The following is a 22,561-nucleotide window of genomic DNA, read 5'->3' on the forward strand; positions in this document are numbered from 1 at the left end:
TCATCACAGTTGGTGTCCCTGTCCTCTCCTTATCAACTTGTTGTTATGGTGATGAACATATATATTTTTTTCCGGGAGGCTGAATATCTTTTTGTCCTTATGTGGAGCAAAGGAGGTTAAATTAAGCACCGAAACTATGATGGTGAGATAAGTGAGTGTTCAGTCATAGACAACTGCCTAAAGCAGTTGTTGGTTGCATGTACTGAGAGTAGCTTTGTAAATCTGGAGATCCAGTCTTTCACAGACAGTGACTACTTGTGAGGTGTGCAAGAAGTCCCATCCCAGGGTGACATTATGGGTCCATTGTGGTAAAACAACAAAGTCAAAGGACTAGGTTCTGTCCTTCTTAGATATTCTCACAACATAGATCTCTGTTGCTTGGACATATTTTCCCTGTGCAACATTTAGCACAATAGCCATGGAATCTCAAACATGATTATATTCTGGTGGTGATGAAAAGTATCTGGTATCACATAATATAACAACCCAGAATTGACTAACATGTGGACAGATTGATCATTGATGATTATGTCAATGAAATTTCCCAATATATTAGCAACTGTCATCTATGTAAGATTTTCATTTATGGCTGCCTCACTGCCACACATGGTTAGCTGATTTTGTTTCCTGATTTTGGTGGTAGTGGCCTGTTAGAGAGTAAACTCGAAGAGTGTGAGCTGTGGGACTCAGTGTTGGTTTACCTTGTAGAGATTGGGGACAGTTATTGACAAATTGCTTCTTGTTTAACATCTTACAGTGTAATAGCCATCAAACCCTCTATTTCTTCCTTTAAAAAAGTGTGCAGCATGCCAGGCCATCAGCAATGGGAACATACCAGCATGTTGTCCTCCATTCTCACACAATCTAATTAATGAGGGAGCCAGTTATATTTACATCATTGACTACCTTGGATGATGCCTGAGAGCTGCAACCAAAGTCTGGGTTTTCCAGCTCTATTCCTCAGTGTTGGTTTACCTTGTAGAGATTGGGGACAGTTATTGACAAATTGCTTCTTGTTTAACATCTTACAGTGTAATAGCCATCAAACCCTCTACATCTTCCTTTAAAAAACTGTACAGCATGCCAGGCCATCAGCAATGGGAACATACCAGCATGTTGTCCTCCATTGTCACACAATCTAATTAATGAGGGAGCCAGTTATATCTACATCATTGACTACCTTGGATGATGCCTGAGAGCTGCAACCAAAGTCTGGGTTTTCCAGCTCTATTCCTCAGTGGTGGTTTACCTTGTAGAGATTGGGGACAGTTATTGACAAATTGCTTCTTGAATTAGCAGTGCTGCCTTCTCTTGGCTGGGATTGATACTCAATGCTGCTACATCCAGTCACCTGGGTTTGATAATAATGTATGTCATAAATCCTCATTTCCCTCTTCTATTTGCCATATTAGTAGTGTGAGATACTTATGGTTATCCAAGACTGCCATCAGTATGGCATTCAGAAGTCTGTCAAACACCTGTTGGTGTGCTCTTTTCTGTTTCTTTTCCTTGGCATGTTGTGCTGACACCACTTGATGAAGTCTTCTGTTGTGATGACTCCTCAAAACAAGTTCTTGATAGACATCATCAGCCATGCCCTTCATGAGATATAAAATCTTATTCGCTTTTTTGTTCCACTGTGTGACACAGCACCAAACACTATTTGTGTATGACTCTATTGTCTCTCTGTGGTGTCTGGCTCTATTCTTCCATTGTTCTCTGACTGTGCATGCCTGCTGCTGCTTGCCACCAAGAAAATTTGTCCCACCTTTTGAGCTTTTTCTTGTTGTTCTCAAATCACTGATGGGCTGTACAGTCCAAGTAAAGGTAGCCACTGGGAAGAAGCATCATGTATTCCACATGTTGCAGTTATAACAATGAAAATAATTAATTATTGATAATGTAATGTAAACGGACAGATAAAAAGATATACTCACCAAGTGGCGGCAGCGGAACACACACACAGTAGGATTTAACTTTCACAAACTTTCAGAGCCAGTGGCTCCTTCTGGTTGAAGAGTTGAAGGGGAAGAATGAGGGGTGAAGGAAAAGGACTGGAGACATTTAGGGAAAGGGGTACACTTCAGAAAAGTCACTCAGAACCCCAGGTCAAGAGAGACTTGCTGGACGGGCAAGTCTCCCCTGACCTGGGGTTTTGGGTGTATTTTCCAAATTGCACCCCTTTCCCTAAATGTCTCCAGTCCTTTTCCTTCACCCTTTTCCTTTCCCTTCAACTCTCCTGCCAGAGGAAGGAGCCACGGGCTTCAAAAGCTTGTGAAAGTTAAATCCTTTTGTGTGCCACTTGGTGAGTAGATATTTTTATCTGTCTATTTACATGTTTTGGATAGCAGTACAATCAAATCCCTTTAGCCATTTTGTCTGTTGACTCAACATTTCCAACATACGGTGAGTAGAAATCTATCCTTTTCAAAGCATTGTCATTATTCCATCCTGGATTTGCCATTGTTTTATGGGAATTCCTTTTATGTTATTCCATAAAATGTTATTATGTTATCTTTTCACTCATCATACTGTCCCCTTTTTAGTATAATTAATCATGTGTGGTGACTAAAGTGGCTGGTTTTCACTGAACATCTTTTTTATTTATAGTCTATTCTTAACTGCCCCGTTTTCAGTAGGCCTAAGCATCTGTTTTATTATTATCAGTATTTTGACAAGAATGGATTGCTACTCACCATAAAGATAACACATTGAGTTGCAGACAGGCACAACAAAAAGACTACTACACACTGAGCTTCTGGGCAAAACCTTCTTCAGAAAAGAAATTACATGATCTGTTCTTTTTGTTTTTCCAACCTGGACTTTCCATAGTTTATTTTTTTATTATTGTTCTTTATAGTTAATTCATCTGTTCAAACTGTTTCTGGAGCTTCACTTGGGCAGAGGTATTACAATTTTTTAACCTTTCTTCCTTTATCATACCTTCTCTTTTCCACCTGTAGCTTTTCAGAGGGAAGCAACTGGTTTCAAGTGCTGAAGATTAATTATCATTATGGGCTGCTGCTGTCAATAAGTTTACTAATGCCTTTGCCTTGAGTTCTGTATTTTCAATAAAATTTATGTTTTCTTCTGTGGAAAAATGTTGACATCACCCAGTAATAATGTAGTTACTTTATCTAAGATCTGCACTTTTTAGTGGAACATAAATGTTTCCTGCCTTGGAAGAAATGTCATTATGTTATACCGCTGTTTATAAGTTGACTGATGCCTCTCTCATGAATATGTCCATTGTGTTTAAACATTGTATTTTCAATTAAATTTTTTTCACTGCAAAACTGTGGACCTTTATCAAATAATGTAGTTACTATTATCTAACATGTGCAGTTTCTAAATCAATATAAAATGTTTTTTCCCTTAGAGGAAGTTTTGGTTGCATATGAAAAACTGTTGATGTCTTTATTCATTAAAGATGCTTGGTGTTTGTGCATTTGCATTTTATGCAAATATATATACATATATATGCAAATACATATATATTTGTACCTGTCTGCTGGTATGTTATTCACTGTATTCTTTTTGCTCCTTTAGCTTACAAGAGAAAGTTTTCATTGCAAAATCCCAGGCCATTTTTGTGAAATTAATCGATTATTAATGAACAGCTTGTAATAGAGGATTGTTATATCATTTGTGAATTGTTCTTGGTTTTGAAAATGCGTAGAATTTTATATTTGTAGTTGTGAAAATTCATGTTTCTCCTAATTTTACATATTATATCACCTTTAGAAATTTTAACCTATTCCAGTTACACTTCAGGCTGTCATACCAGCACCAATATCTGGCCTGGTCATTTTTTTTTTATTTCTACAGTGTGGTAAACAACAAATGCAGCTACTGACAACAAATGGTGTAGCTCATGAAGCAAACAGTATACTCATAGAACATGTACATGAGCATCATAGAATGATATGACATTTGAGTTGGTTCTTCCCATCTGGCATCAGTCACCTGCATTCTTTTTAAAGGAATTTTTAATGTCATATGTTTCCTTTCAGATTCAGTGAAGAACTTAACCAAAGCAAAAGCAGTGCTTCCAGCTGTGATGTACTTTCTTTTCAAAACCCTGCCAAATGTATAAGATTTGTAAAGTACTGTATGTACAGAAAAGAAAGACTTTCCAAGTATTTTAAAAATAATATGTTACTTTGTCCTCACGTTCTTTCCATTCAGTATTGCAGTCTCATTAGTTTTGTAACACATTTTCCATCTTTACAGACAAGGATACCAAATGTTTGGAGTGACATTATCATTCATAGCAACACGAAGTGGATTACTACGCTGGCAAGATCATATTCCTCCTAGTACAACTGACAGCAGTCAGCCAATACGGTAATCTAAGATCAGTATGGTAATCTAAGATTTGTGAGATATAAATGATGCATTTGAACTGAGTCTTAATGCCCATATACTTTCATTTTTACTTTTTTATTTCAGTCATTTTAGTGAAGATAATCGTCGTGCAATTGATGAAGTTTGGTACAAAAGGGCAGTTGACCAACATAATATAGAACCAGAAAGTTTTGTTTTCTCTGTTCCATTTGATATTGGTTCGGTGCCCAAAACCCTGGTAACAGCAACACACGCAGTTTTTGTAGAATCAAAAGGTCATCAAGCACCAGCTGCTGTGGTTGGGCTCCAGTTCCAACATTCCACATTGGCTGCTCACTTCCTGAATATTACAGCAACAGTAAGTAACATACTAACTATTTGTTCTGATTCTGAGTCTGTTTCTGAAGAAAATAATAAAGAGAAGCTGAAAGGGAACATAGCATATGTACATCAATTAGTCGTGTATTTGTGGCCAGCATACAAATGACAAACCTGCGTTAAATTTTTTTGGCACTCTTGTCACAGTGATTCTCTTTAAAACTTCAGGTTTTTGACACTATCCACTAATGTACTCACCAGGAAAGAAACTCACTTGCAAAGAAGTAATAGAATCCCACAGCTGTGAATGATGTAGTTGTGCCCACTGCGAGTAGATGTTGAATTTGTGTCACTGGTATGATGCCATCTGCAGCATCTTTATTTCTGTCATCCTATATACACTCCTGGAAATTGAAATAAGAACACCGTGAATTCATTGTCCCAGGAAGGGGAAACTTTATTGACACATTCCTGGGGTCAGATACATCACATGATCACACTGACAGAACCACAGGCACATAGACACAGGCAACAGAGCATGCACAATGTCGGCACTAGTACAGTGTATATCCACCTTTCGCAGCAATGCGGGCTGCTATTCTCCCATGGAGACGATCGTAGAGATGCTGGATGTAGTCCTGTGGAACGGCTTGCCATGCCATTTCCACCTGGCGCCTCAGTTGGACCAGCGTTCGTGCTGGACGTGCAGACCGCGTGAGACGACGCTTCATCCAGTCCCAAACATGCTCAATGGGGGACAGATCCGGAGATCTTGCTGGCCAGGGTAGTTGACTTACACCTTCTAGAGCACGTTGGGTGGCACGGGATACATGCGGACGTGCATTGTCCTGTTGGAACAGCAAGTTCCCTTGCCGGTCTAGGAATGGTAGAACGATGGGTTCGATGACGGTTTGGATGTACCGTGCACTATTCAGTGTCCCCTCGACGATCACCAGTGGTGTATGGCCAGTGTAGGAGATCGCTCCCCACACCATGATGCCGGGTGTTGGCCCTGTGTGCCTCGGTCGTATGCAGTCCTGATTGCGGCGCTCACCTGCACGGCGCCAAACACACATACTACCATCATTGGCACCAAGGCAGAAGCGACTCTCATCGCTGAAGACGACACGTCTCCATTCGTCCCTCCATTCACGCCTGTCGCGACACCACTGGAGGCGGGCTGCACGATGTTGGGGCGTGAGCGGAAGACGGCCTAACGGTGTGCGGGACCGTAGCCCAGCTTCATGGAGACGGTTGCGAATGGTCCTCGCCGATGCCCCAGGAGCAACAGTGTCCCTAATTTGCTGGGAAGTGGCGGTGCGGTCCCCTACGGCACTGCGTAGGATCCTACGGTCTTGGCGTGCATCCGTGCGTCGCTGCGGTCCGGTCCCAGGTCGACGGGCACGTGCACCTTCCGCCGACCACTGGCGACAACATCGATGTACTGTGGAGACCTCACGCCCCACGTGTTGAGCAATTCGGCGGTACATCCACCCGGCCTCTCGCATGCCCACTATACGCCCTCGCTCAAAGTCCGTCAACTGCACATACGGTTCATGTCCACGCTGCCTCGGCATGCTACCAGTGTTAAAGACTGCGATCGAGCTCCGTATGCCACGGCAAACTGGCTGACACTGACGGCGACGGTGCACAAATGCTGCGCAGCTAGCGCCATTCGACGGCCAACACCGCGGTTCCTGGTGTGTCCGCTGTGCCGTGCGTGTGATCATTGCTTGTACAGCCCTCTCGCAGTGTCCGGAGCAAGTATGGTGGGTCTCACACACCGGTGTCAATGTGTTCTTTTTTCCATTTCCAGGAGTGTAATACTAGACATACTCCCAAGTAGTCTCTTCATGGCAAGCACATGCTTCCACACATTTCTGAGTGTGGTGCCTGCATATCTACAAAAGCTGTTGGCACACATTCTAATTTTCACAGCCTTTTTAATGATAGTGTCTCAGTAGTTTGAAAAGTGGGCTAGGATCCAGTCTGCTTATTCTTTAGGCTGTATTTGACAACAGTAAAGTTTTATAGGATTCTATAAATGATGTTTGGTATAGTGCTGAGAAATGGTTCAAACAGTCTGTTCCACTTAGTTGCTGCCACTTTCAAATGGTGTATGTTAAACACCTGGGACTTTGATGGCATGACTATCCTTCACAGGGCACAACATTTCTTTGATTTTCTGTGGCAGCTGAAAGATTGTCTTAACCTGTGTTTGTTTAAAATTCACCCTATTTTTCTGGATGTTGCTCCATGAAACAGCAGGAATATTGTACACTCATCCCATTGTGTTCCTTGACTGGAGTTGGACATGCATTTTCTGCAGGGATCTGTCTTGATTGCTTCTGCCCAATAGGCATATTATCTGAACACAGAGGTTAGATTTTTTCTTTATGGTACCAAGATGGCGATCATCTTATATGCTTTTGGCTCTATGTGTCAGTGTTCAGGACAGTTCCATTATGGGCAGGCTGGTGGAAACTGTATCCATTAAGATACAAGCCCATTGGGTCAATTTACTATGCATTTACAGGACAAGTAGACCAACTAACTACTACTCATCTAGAATGTTTAAGAATGGTATATTTTCTTCTTTCTCCATTTATAAAGTAAACAGTGTGCTGAGATGTGGGCTGTCCTGTGATTAGTGAAGAGATGAAATGTTTTCTTGTCATGCATTCAGATCAAAAAGGAATCATCAGTACAATAATAAAAACAACATGAGCAAAGAGAAGCAATTTTTAAGGTATGCTTTTCAAAATTCTCCAGGAAAAAGAAACTATACCTGGTGAAAAAGGTGAGTGTGTGGCCATTCTGTTAGCCATTTCATAATATCTGTCCCTTTAAAAAATGGTCAGTGGTGGTTATCATAGTTAAATGACAATATATTCAGTGACTTCTGTATCTTAAATGGAAATACTTCTAAGAGCCATACTTTTCAGTCCTTACAGCCTTGTACTATTCCAATTTTTACCACCATCTTCATTAATTTTCAGTAAGCCACTTGAAATGTCAGGGGACTACCCAGGATAAAGGAACAACTAAACAGGCATGGGAAAGGTGCAGGCCATCAAGTCATTTGTTACTTTACAAGAGTCCATCAGTCTTGTATTTCACAGATACCAAAAGCACTAATAAAATACAAATGATGATAGCTGTTTGTGATTAACACAATGAGTGACAATAATTAATGCCAGCAACAGATTCAAAAAGTCAACAGCAGCTCAAATTTCAGCAGAAAATTAGATAAAATAACTAAGGAAAAGCATTCAGGCAATTACTACAAAAGTTCTTCAGTTAAGCCAAATGATGATTAATTAGTTAATTTAAACAAATAAGATGCACCAATTTAGGAAGGACTAACAAGCAATTAGTACAATGAAATATAACTTAAACATCACTTAGCACTGGGCAAACAATAACAGCAATAATGCTAAAGATTACTATTCTAACATTTGGCTGCTCAAAGGGGATGCTTGTTATTAATGTATATAACTTACAAGAAGTGTAGCAATATGAAACTTCACACGTCTGGTATCTGATTAGCTGAGGCCAGTAATGTAATAATGTTTTATGCAAGAGCACAGGAATGATTCTCAACACAAATATCCAATATGTGATCAATGATAGAAGCCCCTTGGGCATAATCAAGATACTGATGTGGAATAAAAATAAAATATCATTTAACAAATTGAGCATTACATCAATATTAAAGTTTAGAATAATGGGCACTTCAGGTTCAATTAACGCGCAGTTGCTACAAGACAGAAACTCAGCTTATGAGGGATGCCGAAGCAAACCAGGAGGCCACAGCATCTCAGAGGCTACAGTGAGACGGGAAGCGGCATGCCGCATGTGCGCATATACGCAGCCAATGAACTGGTGAGCAACAGCTAACACCCTGGGGAAGTGCCTCCAAATGCCATGAACAGTTCGGAAAGCCGAGAGCAAACAAGCAGACATCTGATTCATGCAAAATAATCATAGAATGTAAAAGACAAGAAACTCAAAATTAATCTTTCAATAAAATATAACAAGAAGTTAGTGGAATAACGAAGAAATCACAGAGCTACTCGAACACATTAACATAAGTGACTTAAAAGATAACAGGCAAATCTTGAGCACTAACACTCAAACACTTAGAATAGTAATTGTATTTAGAACAATAAATATTCATTTTTTTGAAAGGGGCAAAATGTCACCAAAGTTATGGAACTTAATTACTCAAATGAGGCAAATTCACTGAGCTGCTTCCGTTTGCGTAACACAACTGCAGGAAATTTTATAGTCATTACATCAGTCAGGGAAACAACAGCTTCCAATACCAATAAGACTGTTTCAACCTCAGTGGTCACTAATACATGTAGTGGCCTAGAATATATGACAATTAATTTCAGGCCCGAATGGGGAGGTAAGCAGGCATTGAACAAGTTTCAATTAAAGGTAATTTTAAAACACATAAAATATGGCACTCAGATAATTTCAGACAGAGGCACAAGAAAGTAAATTTAATACTTGAGACAAAGTCATAGAGAAAAACAGGCAATCTTGCATAGCGGGAGCAGTTTCAACAAAGGAGCACATATGTGAATCAAGTAATGAGTACCTGACCCCCAAAGGGCAGAACAGATGGCACCAGAAAATGAACAGCACTCCAACACCCACCTCAGTAGCTATGCCTCCTTAATCCATCAACATTAGACCCAAGTATTGCTGCCCAACACAGCTGTACTGACCTCCAGCTACTTAGACAACCATCAGCCCATAAGCTCCATGAACAGCTCACCATACATCACATGTGCCTCTTGTCTTTCTCTCACTGACAGTGACTGACTGATTGCCTGCCCATATGGTCAATAACCCTCTCCAAGAAACAATAACCAAAGGGTCAACTAACAGGCAACCAAGGCGCCACCCAGTGACTAGACAGAGACGGATTGCGCCAGTAGAGAAATATGAAAGAACATAGAAAGAGCCGACACAGCCCATCACTACCTTCTTAATATTAATTCAAGTGCCTGTCTCCTTGGCTGAATGGTCAGTGCACCTGACTGCCCGCCTGGGTTCAATCCCCGACTGGATTGGAGATTTTATCTGCTCGGGGACTGGGTGTTGTGTTATCCTCATCATCATTTCATCATCATCAACATGCAGTCACCTAATGTGATGTCAACTGAAAAGACTTGCACCTTGGCTACCAAACTTCTCCATGTGGGAACTTCCAGCCATAAATGCCATACGATAATTAGGTATGTTTTCATTTAATTCAAATTAGTTACTGGTCGAAAACTCTGTTTTCAGTTAGTGCCATCAAACTTTCATTGTCTGTAGTTGTAAATAGCTTCTATTGGCTCTTTCAAACAAATTTTAAGCAAAAAGTATATATATTAATGCCAGAGTAATTTATTCATTGGCTTAACAGCACCATATCCATAAAGAAATAGTAAATAAGCTTGAGGAGACATTGATTTTCATCAAGAGGTTACTTAAACTGAAATGGACAACAGTGACTAATGTATGCATTAATATTTTTATTGTTGTGAACTTAATTCGTGTTGTTTATTTTAATGAATGGTAATAGTATGAAGAGTGTTTCAGTAGGAACACACAATTTGAACTTTTAGCAAAAAATTAGTTATTTGAAAAGTTGAAATATTTTTTTAAAACACATCAGTACGCAATTTGGTTTTGGTTGTTGTGAGTAACAATATTAGACAAATATCAGCCAGGTACTCATTGTACAAAATTTTTATAGACATTTTCACACAATTATGAATGTATTTCCACAGTGATTCATTCAATTTTGTTCTTTAACTCAGAAATAAGCAGGTTGTTCACTTATATAGTTGACTTCCTGGCCAACTCTGGTCTCTAAGGCGAGAGATGACATGATCTGGAAATTTATCATTCAATAGTGCATGTGATTCATGCATGATATGACAGTATTTTGCTAGAGCCACTTGTTTTTGCAGTCCATACTCTCCGATTAGGTCCAAAGAATCTCACTTTGGATTTTGCAATAATGTACGCCATTCACTATCACTGCATTACATGTAATATTCTCCAAAAAATATAAATCCCAATCCTCCTGCCAGGCCAAAATTCACTCTAAACAGTGGCTCATTGTGCATTCATACAGAAGTGTTTCATGAGGATTCTTGTTTCTTGATAGAGCCATGAAACTGTAAGTGCCCCTTATCACCAAAGGTAACATTGCTCATAAAACAGTCAACCAAATTTTGGTTCTCTCACATGCAATTGGTAGGTTCACTGCTTGCAAATAGCTGATAATTTAGTTGTTGTATCAGTTGAACATCATAAGGGTTTAAATGAAAATTGTTTGTCAGAATTAAGTGCTTGGTGCTCCTCAAAAATTCAATTAATGTGATTTAAGGTGAGTCAGGCTCAGGGACTTTGGACTACACTCTCATTTACTGTGGCAGTATTTTGCATATTGACATTGTTCTGAAGTGTTAACATCAGTAGGTGAATCACTTTTCTCAAACTTTTCAATTACCCATCTAAGTGTTGATGAATTGGGTACATTTTGCCTAATGAAAAGGTCTGCCATTCACAAAGTGAGTCTAAAGAACTTCCCCTGTGCTTGTAATAATTTTTGCCAATAATAGTGCATTGTCCACTGGTAAATAAATTCATTTTCTCTAACAACAATCTCTCTAAACAACAACTTAACAATTGAAAATGCTGCCAACAGATCACAACAAAAGTGATGCAAAATTTAAAATGTGCATTCTTATCGAGACACCCTATATTTCTAGTAATTCAAGAGTGCAATTGGTACGTGCACTAGAGGTGGAGGGGACAGGAAGGAGGAGGTAGGGCCATACTTCATGTCAGACTTGCAGTAAATGAGAAAATACAAGGGTTGTCAGTAAAATAAGGTTCCCCTGGTCCTGCAGTCATGAGGAATGCAGGTACGCAGAATCCAGCAACACTGGCATATAGCTTGGTTCTCCTTCTCCCATTTATCACCCTGCCAAGCTCTCTGTGATGCACAATCTTGGCTTGGCAGCTGTTAGAGATGGAGATTCCACTCGCATATCACACCAGGTGCCAATTATGGTCCATTATTCGCTTTTTGTGTACTGCAAAGACTACACTGGTGGACATTCATTCCCAACTGTGTGAAGTCTGTGGAGAAACATGTATGAGTGTACAATATGTGCACAAATGGTGCAGAGAATCCAAAGATGGATGTACAGACTTCCATTACGAACTGTGTTCTGGGTGGCCATCGGCTTCTGACGAGATGATTGTGAAAGTAGAAGAAGCAATGCTGAAAGACTGGATGCTGCTTTGTGAGATAATCACTGGTGTCAGCAAGATCAACATTGACAAAATTTTGACAAACAATTTAGGGTATGCACACCAGAGCCGAGAATGCTTACAGAAGGCCAATACCATCAACAGATTTGGATGGGATACTACTACACACCTGCCCTACAGCCCAGATGTAGCCTGAAGTGACTTCCGTCAACTGAAGAAACACCTGGGTGGGGTGAGGAGTTTAAAAAAGAGGTTTTAAGCTATCTTTGTGGCATGATGGGAGAGTTCTATGGTGCAGGCACACAGAAGATGGAACACAGTGTGAAAAAATTCACTAATCTCAATGGCAATTATGTCAAAAAATAGGTAAAGGTTTAAGTTTTCCACATGTGTATTATTCAATGCCAATAAAAATGTTATTCATTGTGAAAAATAATTGGGAACCTTATTTTACAGACAATTCTCACAGTTCTGAGAGTTCGTAACAAATGGCTCTGTGTACATTTGCTACTAGTCACTGTCCATTAAATGTTCAGTCTTTCTTCAAACTGACACTGAATTATTATGTTTTTCTCTTTTGTGGGGGCAGGGTGTGAGTTCAGAATGCAAAGAAGTTTTTCTTTTTGTGTAAGGGGAGGGTCACAGCTGTCCTCCCATGTTTCTCACTAATTATGTCCTTGATAGAATTGCTGCTGACATACTCATATTTTTTATATGATTATTGACATTTATTGGTTTGAAAAGCAGTGATGAAGGAATCACCAGACAGAATGCATGTAAATTAAAGCAAAACAGTTGTAAGACATTTTTCATGATTTCTGGTAACAATTTCAGCAAATTCCAGCTGAACTTTGATTTATCCTCAGACAATCAATTGGTTGTGGTATTACTTCTATTTTACCTTGTATATTAATTAATATGGCGAAATCTGGATTATGAAATGACAAAAGTACTGGCTTTAACTCTGTTTATTATAATCACTATTCAGAACACAAAATTATCAACTTCTATTTATGCAGCCCCATGTGTAAGCATCATGTCTGCAGTCATATATAATGTGTCTCCTCCACTTACTGTCATGGTACAGACTGCTCAACTGCCACTTATTGCTAGCTCACCCAGACATTGTCAATAACTAAATGACAAAGATAAAAAATTACATGGGCATGTAAAATATTTATTAGAAACATATAGCAATATGCCCCCCCCCCCCCCCCCCCCCATGAACCATAGACCTTGCCGTTGGTGGGGAGGCTTGTGTGCCTCAGTGACACAGATAGCTGTACCGTAGGTGCAACCACAACGGAGGGGTATCTGTTGAGAGGCCAGACAAACGTATGGTTCCTGAAGAGGGGCAGCAGCCTTTTCAGTAGTTGCAGGGGCAACAGCCTGGATGATTGACTGATCTGGCCTTGTAACATTAACCAAAACAGCCTTGCTGTGCTGGTACTGTGAACGGCTGAAAGCAAGGGGAAACTACGGCCGTAATTTTTCCCGAGGGCATGCAGCTTTACTGTATGGATAAATGATGACGGCATCCTCTTGGGTAAAAAATTTTGGAGGTAAAACAGTCCCCCATTCAGATCTCCGGGCGGGGACTACTCAGGAGGACGTCGTTATCAGGAGAAAGAAAACTGGCATTCTACGGATCGGAACGTGGAATGTCAGATCTCTTAATCGGGCAGGTAGATTAGAAAATTTAAAAAGGGAAATGGATAGGTTAAGTTAGATATAGTGGGAATTAGCGAAGTTTGGTGGCAGGAGGGACTAGACTTTTAGTCAGGTGAATACAGGGTTATAAATACAAAGTCAAATAGGGGTAATGCAGGAGTAGGATTAATAATGAATAAAAAATAGGAGTTCAGGTAAGCTACTAGAAACAACATAGTGAACGCATTATTGTGGCCAAGATAGACACAAAGCCCACACCTACAATAGTAGTACAAGTCTATATGCCTACTATCTCTGCAGATGATGAAGAAATTGAAGAAATGTATGATGAGATAAAAGAAATTATTCAGATAGTGAAGGGAGACGAAAATTTAATTGTCATGGGTGACTGGAATTCGATAGTAGGAAATGGAAGAGAAGGAAACGTAGTAGGTGAATATCAATTGGGGGGAAGACATGAAAGAGGAAGCTGCCTGGTAGAATTTTGCACAGAGGACAACTTAATCATAGCTAACAATTGGTTCAAGAATCATAAAAGGAGGTTGTATACATGGAAGAAGCCTGGAGATACTAAAAGGTATCAGATAGATTATATAATGGTAAGACAGAGATTTAGGAACCAGGTTTTAAATTGTAAGACATTTCCAGGGGCAGATGTGGACTCTGACCACAATCTATTGGTTATGAACTGTAGATTAAAACTGAAGAAACTGCAAAAAGGTGGGTATTTGAGGAGATGGGACCTGGAAAACTGAAAGAACCAGAGGTTGTAGAGAGTTTCAGGAAGAGCATAAAGGAACAATTGACAGGAATGGGGGAAAGAAATACAGTAGAAGAAGAATGGATAGCTTTGAGGGATGAAGTGGTGAAGGCAGTAGAGGATCAAGTAGGTAAAAAGACGAGGGCTAGTAGAAATCCTTGGGTGACAGAAGAAATACTAAAATTAATTGATGAAAGGAGAAAATATAAAAATGCAGTAAATGAAGCAGGCAAAAAGGAATACAAACGTCTCAAAAATGAGATTGACAGGAAGTGCAAAATGGCTAAGCAGGCATGGCTAAAGGACAAATGTAAGGATGTAGAGGCTTACCTCACTAGGGGTAAGATAGATACTGCCTACAGGAAAATTAAAGAGACCTTTGGAGAAAAGGGAACCACTTGTATGAATATCAAGGGCTCAGATCGAAACCCAGTTCTAAGCAAAGAAGGGAAAGCAGAAAGGTGGAAGGAGTATACCGGTCTAGAGGGTCTATACAAGGGCGATGTACTTGAGGACAATATTATGGAACTGGAAGAGGATGTAGACGAAGATGAAATGGGAGATACGATACTGCGTGAAGAGTTTGACAGAGCACTGAAAGACCTGAGTCAAAACAAGGCCCTGAGAGTAGACAGCATTCCATTAGAACTACTGACGGCCTTGGGAGAGCCACTCCTGACAAAACTCTACCATCTGGTGAGCAAGATGTATGAGACAGGCGAAATACCCTCAGACTTCAAGAAGAATATAATAATTCCAATCCCAAAGAAAGCAGGTGTTGACAGATGTGAAAATTACCGAACTATCAGTTTAATAAGTCACAGCTGCAAAATACTAATGCGAATTCTTTACAGACAAATGGAAAAACTGGTAGAAGTTGACCTCGGGGAAGATCAGTTTGGATTCCATAGAAATGTTGGAACACATGAGGCAATACTCACCTTACACCTTATCTTAGAAGAAAGATTAAGGAAAGGCAAATCTACATTTCTAGCATTCGTAGACTTAGAGAAAGCTTTTGACAATGTTGACTGGAATACTCTCTTTCAAACTCTAATGGTGGCAGGGGTAAAATACAGGGAGCGAAAGGCTATTTACAATTTGTACAGAAACCAGATGGCAGTTACAAGAGTCGAGGAACATGAAAGGGAAGCAGTGGTTGGGAAGGGAGTGAGACAGGGCTGTAGCCTCTTCCCGATGCTATTCAATCTGTATATTGAGCAAGCAGTAAAGGAAACAATAGAAAAGTTCGGAGTAGGTCTTGAAATTCATGGAGAAGAAATAAAAACTTTGAGGTTCGCCATGACATTGTAATTCTGTCAGAGACAGCAAAGGACTTGGAAGAGCAGTTGAACGGAATGGACAATGTCTTGAACAGAGGGTATAAGATGAACGTCAACAAAAGCAAAACAAGGATAATGGAATGTAGTCGAATTAATTCGGGTGATGCTGAGGGAATTAGATTAGGACATGAGACACTTAAAGTAGTAAAGTAGTTTTGCTATTTGGGGAGCAAACCAACTGATGATGATCGAAGTAGAGAGGATATAAAGTGTAGACTGGCAATGGCAAGAAAAGCGTTTCTGAAGAAGAGAAATTTGTCAACATCAAGTATAGATTTAAGTGTCAGGAAGTCGTTTCTGAAAGTATTTGTATGGAGTGTAGCCATGTATGGAAGTAAAACATGGATGATAAATAGTTTGGACAAGAAGAGAATAGAAGCTTTCGAAATATGGTGCTACAGAAGAATGCTGAAGATTAGATGGGTAGATCATGTAACTGATGAGGAAGTATTGAATAGGATTGGGGAGAAGAGGAGTTTGTGGTACAACTTGACAAGAAGAAGGGATTGGTTGGTAGGACATGTTCTGAGGCATCAAGGGATCACAAATTTAGTATTGGAGGGCAGCGTGGAGGGTAATAATCATAGAGGGAGACCAAGAGATGAATACACTAAACAGATTCAGAAGGATGACTTATTTGGCTGCATGGAAGTAGTTGCTCACCCGAGTGTTGCTTCTAATATGGGGTACAATTGCAAGTTTTTATATGAAAAGTTTTGATGAAAATATGGGACCAGTTGAAAAGTAAAAAAGTGTTACATAATGATATGAAACAGCCTGACATAAGCCGCAATTGGGCATTGAAACTAATTCTATGGTGACAAGTGAAAAGTTGTCCTAATCCGGGACTTGACATATCTAAAAGACTGAACATATCTGAAAGAATGGACACCATTCTTCATCCCACAGTCATACATATACATGATGAAACAAAATATTCTGACATCGGTCTCAGTTGGACACTGAAATGAATTCAATAGTCACAAATAAAAATTTGTGCCAGATTTCTTGTTTTATGTGAGTGGTCACCTGAATCACCATGTCTATCCAAGCACACTTTCTGTCTGACTCAAATTCACACCTTGTTGCACACTACTTATGTAGCACTTTCTGTTCGCCACACTCATTGCTTGCCACATCATGCTAGATTGCTCCAAGAGTTCAGGAAGAGAGTGCATCCACATTGAAATGATATTATGCCCATCAAGCCGTGTCTATTTATATATGTTTGGCATCAACATATCTGAAAGAACAGACACCATTCTTGATCCCATGGCCATATATATACATGATGAAATGAAATATTCTGACATCGGTCTGAGTTGGACATTGAAATGAATTCAATGGTGACAAGTAAAAATTTGTGCCAGACTGGAACTTGAACCAGTGGTCACCTTAACCTCTTCAATTATCCAAGCACACATTCTGTCTGACTGAAATTCCCATCTTGTTGTACACTACTTATGTAGCTCACCCTGTCCAGCATATGCATTGCTTGCTGCACCCTGCTGAATTCAGGAGAGAGAGTACACCCACAGTGAAATGATCTTATGGCTGTCAAGCCATATATGTTTACAGATATGTGATGTTTATTCTTTCAGACATGTCCAAAAGTACAAACACCATACATATATGAATATATACAGCTTGATGGACATAAGCTCATTTCATTGCAGATGCATTCTCATTCCTGAACACTTGCAGGAATCCAATATGTGGCAGCAAGCAATGAGTGTGTTGGACAGGGAGCACTATGCAAATAGTGTGTGACAAGATGGGAATTTAGATCAGACAGAAAGTGTTGTTGGATAGTTGAAGTGGTTAAGGTAACCATGTGCATAAAGCAGGGAAACCAGGTATGGCACAAGTTTTCACTTGTCACCATTGTATTCATTTCAGTGCCCCATTAAGGCCATTGTTAGAATATTTAATTTCATTATGTTTACATATGGCTGCAGGTTCAAGAATAATGTCTGTTATTTCAGACATGTCTAGAAGAGCAGAAAGACACACACACACACACACACACACACACACACACACACACACACACACACACACACAGAGAGAGAGAGAGAGAGAGAGAGAGAGAGAGAATCATGTCATAAGGAGCAAACATTTCATACTCTTGGCACTAGAAAACCACCCTGATTAATCAAATAGTTGCTTGCTACCAAAACATTAGCAGATACGCTATCTTTTATCTTTGGTTTCCATGGTTCATTAGTGCTTTCCTTGTAGAGGACTGTGTATCGACAGTATTTCATGGTGGGATTATATGACCTGTTCTTGTTTCTGCTTGAATGTTGACAGTGAAATTTTGATTAGTGTTTGGTCAAATAACCTACTCTTTGGTCTTGACTAAAAGAAATGCCCACACATCGATTACTTACTGACAAAATTTCAATCTGAGAACTCACACTTGAGAGGCAGTTGATATGATACTATTAGTGCTTAGTTCTGTCAGCAGCTAGCATCAGTACAAAGATGTACAAGATATAATTACTTGCTGATGAAACTGTATTCTGAGAACTCACATTGGAGAGATGGTTGAAGTGATACCATTAGTGCTTAGTTCTCTCAGCAACTAGTTTCACTGCAAAGATGTACAAAACGTAATTAGTTGTTCCCTTCAATTTGAATGGAGTGATATTAATTTGACAAGCGCTAGGCCACAAAAAATGCCAAATACTTGAAGTTTCCTTGCAGATTAAACCATTGTGCTACACCAGGACTTTTGTGTTACGGGAGCCATGCTCTTACCAATTCAGCTGACTACAAATAAACTGCAATCTTCCTTCTCAGCTTCACAAAGGTATAATGGCAGAATAGAAACTTTGAGAGTGGATCGTGTTTTACGGATTGTGATTTGTGGCTAGGTAGCTCAGTTTGTAAGAGCTTTGCCTGTAAAAGAAAAAAAAATCCACATCCTGGTGCATACCACAGTTTTAATCTGTCAGTAAGTTTTCAATTCTCCCATATCACGCTGCAAGTGAAATATTCATTTTGGATAACAAATACTTTCATGATACAATATCATGTAAAACAATACATGGGAAAATGTGACAAATACTGATGAGAAACAGTTAGCTAGCAAACACAGTGTTTCTTCAACAGGCACTTTTGTAAATAAAGATACAACATTGGGACTGATCAGAACATCATTTTCATGAGTTTTTTGTGTTACTCAAGTGCAATGAACCCCTTTGTTCCATGAGACCTACTTCATGGTTCTCAACTTATCAAATAACATCAGTGGCTCGTCAGGTACAGCAATCTTGAAAAAACTGCTACTGCCCTAAAACAGCAGTACAAAGAAGCACAGAATCTTGTTTGTACAGACATGGAATATAGCTCTTATTTCAAACTGCTGAGACTCAATTGCCAAAGGCACTTTGGAAATTAGAATGTGTGCCAACAACTTTAACAGAGATGCAGGATGCATTGCACATGGACGTTATACTTTGTTGATGGAAATAGAGATACTGCGAGTGACATTTCATCATAGACACCAGTGTAATCTCTGGTTCCAGTGGCCACTTCTACATTTGTTACATGTGTGCTATTCCAATACTTGTTAACAGTCAATTGCTCAATTGCTTTTCTAATAAAGACAATGGCAGATGTTGTCTAAAAGTCTGGCTTTTCATAGAGAATTCTTACAAGTACATCGAAAACGGTTAATATGACAGACTTTTGTGGCCTTGGCGTCATTGTCTGTTAATACAGTTTGAGGCAGGCCTTCTCTTGGGAATCTTTTTCTCAGTGACCAGAAGGTGGGTTGTAAAGTGGTGGACCTCATGTTTATCACAAAAGTGTAACTTAACAATATGTCCATTACTACAAGCCACACAGAATTTGAGAAAAGCCTTTAGAAGTCTAAGTGTTTTCTTTCCCATGGCTGTCATGATGCTAGCAGTGATGCAAAGTTGTATGGCATGGCTGCTTGATATTCTGCACACTTGGTACATTTGTGAATCAGATGTTCAATGTCTCTGTTGATCGCGACCAATACAGATGTTGGTGCATAATGTTCAACATGTGTGTCGTTCATCATTGATCCCAATGTAGAATACATAACACTTGGGACCTCCTTGATTGGAGATTGACCACACTGAAGTCATTGCAATATGTAGCCAACAGTATAGCTCCATCAATAACTGAAAGAGGGCCTGCAGCAGGTAAGTTACATAGGTTGGTAACTTGGGAGGCCAGCATTTACTAAAAAAGTGAAAGGCGTGCTGAACTGCTGTGTCCTGTTGTGTGCCACAGTGTATTTTGGTGGCTGTTATGGGAAAATTTTGTGCATTGTCTTGGACTGACAAATTGATCAGGAAGCAGACACTACTGACAAATGCTGTCTCAAGACCCATTGATATGCAGGGCAGTGTGTCAGAATTAGCGAATTTAGATGTAGACTTACAGTGAATTTGGAATTGTATCTACTGAGAAGCAAGGCCCATCATTTTGGGTGCTGTGCTGTTCACTCTGGAAGCCTATTGCATGGCCTGAATATTGCCACTAATGGCTTATGATTGGTTATTAGTGAAAGTATCTTTGAAATTTGATGTATAGATTTTTACAATTATTTGAATACATGAGTCCAGGTATTCATCAGTAATTTCTTTCCCTAGTAAGGACCACATGAAATAACTTATTTCTTTTGTCCTTTCTTTCTTTCCAGTATTTTTTTATTATTTCCATATGTTTCTCCTCTTCTTTCATCTGTCCATATCACACCTGTCTTTTTCTTTGTTTTTTCATTGAAACCCATGAAACTTTTTACTTTTTCTCTGAACTTTTCTCTTTCTCCTATTCCTTCCTCTGTTATTTCCATTTCTGTCAGGTATGTTTTAATTTGTCTGATCCATGTCATTGATGTTTTTTGGTGTGCGTCATTCTCTTTTCATCTAGCCTTTTTAAGTATACAACTCTTCTCTTCCTCATTGTGTCTATTCTAGTTTTTCATAAACTTCTTTATTAGTTCTAAATTTCCATTTCTTATTCTCATATTTTGATCCAAAGACTTTCCCAATTATTTTAATTTCCTTCTTTTCTATTTCATGTAATTGTTTAGTTGTATTTAACGAAAGGCATTCTGAAACATAAAGGCTTTCTGGTTTAATGACAATGTAAACTTGGAGTTTTGCACTTGTAGATTTCTTGCTAAATTTTTTGTTAGTTAAAGGGCCATCTAAGTTTTCCTTGTATTTGATAAGTTAGCTTCTTTCTACAGATAATTTTGTTGTAAAATTTCACCTAGGTATTTAAATTTTGGAGTCTTTTTTTTTCATTATTCTGTAATCAGTTTCCAAGTACTTCTTGCCTCCTTTGCATCTGTCACATACTCAGGGTTTTTTCCCCCAAAAGATTTATGTAGCCCGCTATTGAAGCTGTCTCTTGTAGGAGATTTACCTGCATTGTTGCATATTCTATAGTTTCAGCTAAGATGGAAATTTCATCTGCAAAAGTCAACAGTCAAAACTCAGACTATCCTATTTTCTCCAAATTGAGATTGTTTTAATTCCTTCTTTTTCTTCTGTTCTTTTGGTCCATTACTTGATTGCCTTGTCTAGCACATAACAGAACAGCAGAGGGGACAATTCATCTCCTTGCATTACCCAGTTTTGATCTCAAAAGCCGTGGAGATTACACCTGAAAATGTGATTTTCTATTTTGAATTTGTTAGTGTGCTTTTATGATTGCTGCTGCCTTGTTGTCAGCTCTAAACTGTTTTAAGGTGTTGAATATTGCTTCCCTTATGCTTTTTGAAGCCTGCAAATGTTATATAAATACTTTTGGATCTTGTTCTTCTATACCTGATTATAAATTTCAGATTCAAAACTTTTCTTTGCTTATTTTTAAATAAATTCACATTTGAGAATAGTGACATACAAATCATTTTTAAATAAATTCACATTTAAGAATAGTGACATACAAAGCTATGTAGCTAACAAAGACGTTACCCGAAATGCAACTCTAACTAATATAGGGAATTAGAGGCCAAAGGTTTTTGGGCTCTGCAATACTTTAAAGACGTTGTTGTTGTTGTGGTCTTCAGTCCTGAGACTGGTTTGATGCAGCTCTCCATGCTACTCTATCCTGTGCAAGCTTCTTCATCTTCCAGTACTTACTGCAACCTACATCCTTCTGAATCTGCTTAGTGTAACTTGGTCTCCCTCTAGGAGTTTTACCCTCCACGCTGCCCTCCAATGCTAAATTTGTGATCCCTTGATGCCTCAGAACATGCCCAACCAACCAGTCCCTTCTTCTTGTCAAGTTGTGGCACAAACTCCTCTTCTCCCCTATTCTATTCAATACCTCCTCATTAGTTACATGATCTACCCATCTAATCTTCAGCATCCTTCTGCAGCACCACATTTCGAAAGCTTCTATTCTCTTCTTGTCCAAACTATTTATCATCCATGTTTTACTTCCATACATGGCTACACTCCATACAAATACATTCAGAAACGACTTCCTGACACTTAAATCAATACTGGATGTTAACAAATTTCTCTTCTTCAAAAACACTTTCCTTGCCATTGCCAGTCTACATTTTATATCCTCTCTACTTCGACCATCATCAGTTACTTTGCTCCCCAAATAGCAAAAGTTCTTTACTACTTTAAGTGTCTCATTTCCTAATCTAATTCCCTCAGCACCACCCGAATTAATTCGACTACATTCCATTATCCTTGTTTGCTTTATTTGTTGTTCATCTTATATCCTCCATTCAAGACACTGTCCATTCCGTTCAACTGCTCTTCAAGTCCTTTGCTGTCTCTGACAGAATTACAATGTCATTGGCGAACCTCAAAGTTTTTATTTC

The 22,561-nt window shown here is 39.2% G+C and overlaps 1 protein-coding gene across 1 annotated transcript in view; it reads left to right on the plus strand.

The window, feature by feature from the left end:
* LOC124795457 (voltage-dependent calcium channel subunit alpha-2/delta-3) overlaps positions 1-22,561 on the plus strand; it is a 496,470-nt gene that overhangs the window by 416,631 nt on the left and 57,278 nt on the right. The window contains exons 19-20 of the mRNA XM_047259484.1: positions 4,234-4,347; positions 4,453-4,705. Of these exons, the coding sequence (XP_047115440.1) occupies positions 4,234-4,347; positions 4,453-4,705 (367 nt within the window). The remainder of the gene's footprint in view (positions 1-4,233; positions 4,348-4,452; positions 4,706-22,561) is intronic.

Source organism: Schistocerca piceifrons, chromosome 4, assembly GCF_021461385.2.
Source record: "Schistocerca piceifrons isolate TAMUIC-IGC-003096 chromosome 4, iqSchPice1.1, whole genome shotgun sequence".
In the NCBI taxonomy this organism is placed as follows: Eukaryota; Metazoa; Arthropoda; class Insecta; order Orthoptera; family Acrididae; genus Schistocerca; species Schistocerca piceifrons.